Source organism: Anarrhichthys ocellatus, unplaced genomic scaffold (assembly GCF_004355925.1).
Source record: "Anarrhichthys ocellatus isolate YVR2014 unplaced genomic scaffold, GSC_Weel_1.0 scaffold2529, whole genome shotgun sequence".
Lineage (NCBI taxonomy): Eukaryota > Metazoa > Chordata > Actinopteri > Perciformes > Anarhichadidae > Anarrhichthys > Anarrhichthys ocellatus.
This window is the reverse complement of record NW_022282503.1, coordinates 143-7,446: the sequence shown is the minus strand read 5'-3', so window position 1 is coordinate 7,446 and position 7,304 is coordinate 143. Positions and strand designations below refer to the sequence as shown.

General features: G+C 40.2%; 1 protein-coding gene across 1 annotated transcript; it reads left to right on the top strand.

Moving 5' to 3' along the window:
• The first annotated feature begins 1,053 nt into the window (after window positions 1-1,053).
• LOC116378398 (dimethylaniline monooxygenase [N-oxide-forming] 5-like) lies at window positions 1,054-6,990 on the top strand. The gene is made up of 10 exons (XM_031840267.1): window positions 1,054-1,114; window positions 2,221-2,361; window positions 2,448-2,636; window positions 2,828-2,993; window positions 3,305-3,447; window positions 3,780-3,976; window positions 4,645-4,792; window positions 4,890-5,097; window positions 6,180-6,252; window positions 6,349-6,990. Exons 2-10 carry the CDS (start codon window positions 2,230-2,232, stop codon window positions 6,761-6,763), a joined length of 1,671 nt encoding a protein of 556 aa, XP_031696127.1. The 5' UTR covers window positions 1,054-1,114; window positions 2,221-2,229; the 3' UTR covers window positions 6,764-6,990.
• The last annotated feature ends 314 nt before the right edge of the window (window positions 6,991-7,304 follow it).

Below are 7,304 nucleotides of genomic sequence, written 5' to 3'. Positions count from 1 at the left end.
TGTCACGTGTTGAAGTGTACCTGAGCAAGACACTGAACCCCCTGGCGCTTGTCGTTGGCAGCCCACTGCTCCCTATATACAAGGATGGGTCAAATGCAGAGACAAATTTCCCCCTTAAAGGGATCAATATAGTATAATAAATTAAAATCATGGCTTCATTTGCAAACATGAAGGATGGCTGAAAGGCATTGATGCTACCCTTTAATGTTTTGGTTTGGTTTTATTACCAGTTCTTTGTATTAACATGAATGTTTAAGATGCTTTTTACAGAATGGTTTGTGTGTGTATATAAAGTTTTAAACCAAAAACTAATGTACAGTCCATGGTTGTATGAATAAACAGTTTGATCCCATTTGAGTTGTGTGCATATATTTGACATTTTAAAAGATAATTTTGCAATTCAAGAAAGTTGCAGTTTGTCATTGTACCATTACAATTTGTTCAACGTACGTCACCAATACCAATATGGCCGTTGCCTTGACTAACTAGCTAGCTTGGTAACTTAGCTATGTTCCATTCACAAATGTAACGTTATCTTAACTGACGTGTCTTATCCAAAGAGGATTCTAAATTTTTGTCCAGGCCATTTTCATTAGTTTTTTTAAATGATTCTGTTGAACCACAATTCAAAAGCAATGTGTGATTTTCATTAGTTCATTTTCAGTAAGTCTTTATTTATTATTACTTTTGTCAGTTTCAAGTTATTTCAGTGACCATTGTGGGGTTTTCTTTCGTGTGTATCTGCTGAGCAAAGGATTAGCTAGAAAAGCATAGTAGCTAGCATACTGCAAAATGCAAACGGGATGTATTGGGGCATACTACATCATTTTCTGGCATACTAAATAGTATGGTAGTGTGGGTATTGGAACTCACACCATGTAGTGCCACAAGCGAGTGGAGCTAACTACAGTCAGACTCTGAATAAGGCTTTTTCAGGTGACCAAAACTGTTTCAATTAACCTTCAATCAACTTAAAACACACTGTGAAAGGGTTAAAGCTCAAAGGCGAACAGGTGATCCACTCAATGACAGGATAATTATGTGCTAAAGGTTATTCCTTTGACTACTCTGCACATTTGCAACAGTGAGCTTTCTGGTTTTTGCATCTCAGTAGGTAAGTGATTTGGATGGTTTTAATGGAAAAATTGGATTTGGTTGATTTAGTTTTTTTAATGCCCACAAGTGTCAGTTTTGTTTCTCATCAGTTGTTGGGGTGAAACAGCTTACCCCAAATGATCATTATCTTTCATCCGTGCGATTGGACAAAACTTTGATTTTAATTACTTTTTACATCCAGAAATATATGTTCCGTGAACACACTTTCATGATATATGTAAGATTAGTTTATTGCATTTCTGTGTCAGCTGCCATGTACAAAATACATAAATCTCATACAAGGAAAGGAGTTGTGTTGTACCACATTTAGCTTCTAGCTCATTTACACAAATTGTAATTTATTTTGTGTTTAATGTGACATTAACAAACAAATTAAAGTGTATATGCTGCATGTGTTGTTTGCCTAAATAGAATAGATATGAATAGTTACAATGATACTGTATTTATTAGGGATAATAGATAAACAGAGGACTTTTTAGATTGTTAGAATAGCTTCAAGACGCATTTTGTAAAAGCAAAGTTGGGTTGTTCTGAGGACATGAACCAGCATTTGAAATCTCTGCCTGTGGCTACATATTAACTCGTGTTGAACTTTGATTTTGGTACATTTTGAGGTTTGTGCCACAGATCCAACGTTTAGAGAACTAGAGGGCAGATAGGATTCCACTGATTGAAAGAATAAACATGAACCTCTTATTTGCATTTTTCAGACAGCTATAGTCATTATTGTGTGATGTGTATGTTTATGTATTTCCATATTTGTAGTGTATTATGGGTTTTATGATACTGAAAGCTGTAACAGCCCAACTAGGTACAAGGGTTGTGGATAAACTCTGTGCAGCGCTACATCGTCCTTGTCTGATGCGAGTGTCCAAGGACAGAGGATGTTGTCAGCTGTACCGATTGTAAAACCCTCTGAGGCAAATTTGTGATTTTGGGCTATGCAAATGAATTGAATTGAATCCTAATCAACCCGCTTAAGTAGGAAACAAAAGTAGGAAAAGCCCTTGGTCCACTTCCTGTTGTGTGCAGCCCCATGAATGCATCTTATCAGGTTTACAGGTGAAACATTTTTCAGTCTGATCTGGTTTAAATCCTTCACAGAGCTGAAGTATGACTCGTCGTGTGGCGGTGATTGGAGGAGGTAGCTCAGGTCTGGCCTGCATCAAGTGCTGTCTGGATGAGGGGCTGGAGCCCGTCTGCTTCGAAAGCAGCAATGACATCGGTGGTCTGTGGAGGTTCAAGGTGGGTCTCACTACGTGCAGGATCTCATAATTCCACAGTTTGTTTAACAAGTTAGGATGGTCATTGGTCTGGGGACTCTATTGCAGGAGAATGCAGAGCCAGACAGGGCCAGCATCTACCACTCTGTCATCATCAACACCTCCAAGGAGATGATGTGTTTCAGTGACTTTCCCATCCCTGCACACTACCCCAACTACATGCACAACTCCCTCATCATGGACTACTTTCGGTTGTTTGCTGACCGCTTCCAGCTCACCAAGCACATACGCTTCAATGTGAGGATGCTTCACTCTCTGCCTTTCTAGAGTTTGATTTCTCTGTACCTGAAAGCATGCAACATTCTCACCTTGGCCTCAAATGTAAAATTTTTTAGTGCAACACAAAAAAAACAGTTAAAAAGATCATCATCTTAGCTCTTTGTGCTGTTATCAGCCAATTTATCTGTTTGTGCCTCTCTGTCCTTCAGACCAAAGTCTTGCAGGTGAAGCAGAGATCAGATTTTTCTCGTTCGGGCCAGTGGGATGTTGAGACGGAGAACAAGGACGGCGAAAAGGAGAAACACATCTTTCACGCTGTGATGATCTGTATCGGACATCACTGCCACCCCAACCTGCCGCTGCACGACTTCCCAGGTACCATTTATGGGCTGTAAATATCCCTCAATTTACTCAAGGACAGGTAGTGCTGATAGCGCTCCAGCAATATGAAGAGGAAAACCTTTGACACAGTCTGAATAGCCTCTAATGGCAACCCTGTACAATGTGATTATGTAATACTTTATCAACAGAAAGCAGCAATTGATAGGTTCAGTATAATGTACTCAACCATGGCCTAGATTACATTCTAAGGGCAAAGCTGCAATGTCAATCAAGTACAGATTAAAATCCTCTTTTAGCAAAAATGAATGACGCTTTGTCCATTGTCTTTTTTTTTTTTTTTCCAGGAATCGACACTTTCAAGGGAAAGTTCTTCCACAGCCGAGACTACAAGACTCCAGAGGAGTGGAGACATAAAAAGGTGGTCGTGATCGGAATAGGAAACTCTGGAGGAGACATCGCGGTGGAACTGAGCAGAGTCACCAAGCAGGTTCGGATGAGTCCCATTACAGACAAATAAAACAAGGTGTTGAATAAATCCACAGTGTAGCCATGAACCCAATAATCCGAAAGTTAAATCGAACATGAATGCACCCAATATAACCATGAATTCATTGTACAACTGCAGTAAGTACCGTAAATATAAAAGATATAAAATATATTTTTGGTTATGTTAACAGAGCCACATAAATTAGTCCACTTTTTAAATCCTACCTTTCTGTATATTATTTTAAATACTAAGATTTTGCAAACTATTGATATTAGTCAAAGATTTCTCTCGTACCATCAGAATGACTGACTACTGTGTCTTCCCTTTCTCAGCTTTATCTGAGCACTCGGAGAGGAGCCTGGATTCTGAACCGAGTCGGGGACAACGGGCTGCCCCTTGATCTGGTTTTCAACAGGCTGTTTGATTCTGTGAAGAGCATCCTTCCCTTTAATCTGTTCAGTAGTCTAGGAGAGAGCCAGCTCAACCGAAGATTTGATCACACTCTGTACAATCTTAAGCCAAAGCACAGGTACTGCATTTGCATCTGCTTCTTTTTCACAATTGTATATATATATATATTACAGTGATAGCATAGCTTGACTCTGCAGATGGGATGCGTCCAAAATTCCACACTAACATGCTATCGAGTACGCTAAAAGCAATATGTGAGATTTTTTTCATGTCGGAAACTTCAGTGTGAAACCAATAGTACGCAAATCGCATACGATTTCCAGTGAAATATTACAGTATGCAAACACTGGATACATTCTACTGTTTATCCACACAAAGGTATGTTGAACAATAGTACACATATTGAGTATATAGGGATGCAGAAAGACAAGAAATTGCAGAGAAAAGACACTCACGATAACTCCAGAACTTGCACGAGAATTTCCACGTTTTTAAGTTGTCTTCAGTATCGGAGTAATCCAGTGGCAGCCATCTGTACATCCAAGGAATAACTGCAAATACGAACTGCTAATAACTAATTCGGTATGTTTGTAATGGGGCCAATTTGTCTAAATGTAAACAAATTTAGGCACAAAAAACTGTTCTCAGTTCTACACGTAATATCATGATATTAAAATAACAAAATATAATAAAAGTAATTTATTGCAGTATTCCTCGACATGATTGATAACAGTATTCATCAAATTGTTGTAACATAACTAACCAGTGTAGCTATATGAATCCCAGGTTGTTCAGCCAACATCCCACAGTGAACGATGAGCTTCCCAACCGCATCCTATCTGGAACGGTTCAGGTGAAACCCAACATCCGCAGGTTTCAGGGGTCCAGTGTGGAGTTTGATGATGGAAGTGTTGTTGAAGATGTCGACCTGGTGGTAGGTTTAAATATTTAAAGTGTGTGTTCACCCACACACACACAGCAGTATAGTTGGCCTGTAGTGTGTGACTGAGAGGAGTCCAACTGTCTTGCAGGTGTTTGCCACAGGTTACAGGTTTTCCTTTCCATTCCTGGCCTCACAAGTGGTCTCAGTGTCCGAGAACAAAGCCTCTCTGTACAAGTACGTGTTTCCTCCTGAGTTGGACCGCCCCACGCTGGCTATCATCGGTCTAGTGCAGCCACTGGGAGCCATTATACCCATCTCTGAGATGCAGGCCAGGTGGGCCACACGTGTCTTTAAAGGTAATACAGGAGCAATTTTTTATCATCACTGTCTTTTTACAGAAGTATTTTGAATTTAAAGAGTAACTAAACCCCCAAGTTTTGGCTGAATTGACCCTCAAAATACAAAATAAATGCCTCTTGATTGTGAGTGTGTGGATGACGCACTATGTTGTTGAATTTTACTCATTTAGCTGCAGGCTAGTTAGCTAGTTAGCTTGCTAATTCCACCATGCTTTCATGCTACCATTACAGAACACTAAACAGCACCACATGAACTGCTGGGCTTGGTCTACGTTACAAAGCACAATTATTGAGACTGACACTTAGAGAGCGAAACCTCAGCTCAAGTCTCCAAAACACATTTTCTGCTTTGCACCCAATTTGCAATTCAATATGGAACTTTTTGCAACAACCTGCATATAGGTACTCATAAATCAACCAGAACATGAAGAAGACGCCGTTGATTTAAAAGTAGACGTCCTCTTCTTTTACTTATCCTAACCTCTTGTATCTTATATTCAGGAGCACTGAAAGATGTCTGATAAACTAAGCATTGTGTTGCCATGCTTATGTATTGTTTAAATTTCACAATTTCACAATATTGCCATTCATAATGCCACAACCTTGGACCAATTGTCCAAACTCCTATATTGCTTCATTGTCAACTCCTCAATCAGAATGTCAGAACTATAAAAAGGACAAAGAAGAGAAAAGAATCCAGCAACATTAGTTGCATCTGGACATTTAGACGTAACAACATTTTCATTAACGCTACATAATTCTCTTCAAATCATACTATTTACATCAGTTTTTGAGTCTACACTGACCAATCACTATATTTTAGTTTCTTTCTCAAGAACTGAAAGACAAATGCGTAGCGGTGCAAAGGGTTTGAATGTTCAATGAGGAACAGGAGGCAGCAATAGCTTTTGGCTCAGAGATATGTTGCACTGATTTGTTGTCGTTTTGTTTAAACGGTATTATTTTAGTATAATTAAAGTACCCTTTCAATTAGATTATGCTAATTGAAAAAAAGTAGTTTGGTTTAGTTACTCTTTAAGAGGACAAACCACTATGTCTCAATGTCTCCTTTCAAACAGGCTGCATCAAGCTTCCCTCAGTGCCTTCCATGCTAAAAGATGTGCAATGCAAGCAGGAGACGATGGCTGAAAGGTACTGCAGTGGATTCACTCAACGTTTTTATTTCTTGCATGTTTTCGATTTAAAAGCCACCAAATCTTGTATTACACAACATGCTCTGTTTTCCAGGTATGTCGCCAGTCAGAGACACACCATCCAGGTTGACTACATCACCTACATGGATGAGATGGCAGAGCTGGTGGGAGTTCGACCCAGCTTGCTGAGGCTGCTGCTGACTGATCCCAGGCTGGGACTGAATGTGATACTCGGCCCCTGCACGCCGTACCAGTACCGTCTCAGAGGACCAGGGAAGTGGGCTGGAGCCCGTCAGGCCATCTTCACTCAGTGGGAGAGAGTGGCTCAACCCATGCAGACCAGGCCCTGTGATGATCCCAAACCCCAGAGATCATTGAAGTGGCCTCTGATTCTGGCAGCAGCTGCTGTGGGCTCGGCTGCCTACGTCAACAGGAACAACCTTCCAGCTTTCCTACAGGATCCCACTGCACTGTTTGACAAGATAAAAGGTTACTTGCCTGCGCAGTGATGTGCAAGTCGTGCTTGTTCCACTTGTAGATATGTGCTAATCTTTTAACACATTTATCATGCATGTTTTCAGTTTTTACACTATACTACCCCAACTCTGGAAATGAACAATATACTAAGTGAAACATTTTGGGGGTCTGTTTTTATGACGTTTTTAATTTGCATTAAATATATTATGGGGAAAAAGTAATTTCAACAATGGTAAAATATTTATTCAATTCAATTCATTTTTGTACAGCCCAAAATCACAAATTACAAATTTGCCTCAGAGGGCTTTACAATCTGTACACATACGACATCCTCTGTCCCGGAACCCTCACATCAGAACAGGAAGAACTCCCCCAAAAAAACCCTTTAACGGGGAAAAAAAGAGGAAGAGACCTGTGGGAGAGCAACAGAGAGGGAGCCCTCTCCCAGGATGGACAGAAGTGTAATAGATGTCATTTATTTATTTATTATTTGAGGCGACCGTGGCTCACTGGGTTAAGAGGGTTGTCTGGGAACCGGAAGGTCAACGGTTTGATCCTCGACTGTGACGTGTC

Bases quoted from the DNA above. Each gene is read 5' to 3' on its own strand.
- LOC116378398 (XM_031840267.1), top strand. From the start codon at position 2,230: ATGACTCGTCGTGTGGCGGTGATTGGAGGAGGTAGCTCAGGTCTGGCC. The intron at 3,977-4,644 runs GTACTGCATTTG...TATGAATCCCAG, and splicing joins AATCTTAAGCCAAAGCACAG to GTTGTTCAGCCAACATCCCA. The intron at 5,098-6,179 runs GTAATACAGGAG...CCTTTCAAACAG, and splicing joins GGCCACACGTGTCTTTAAAG to GCTGCATCAAGCTTCCCTCA.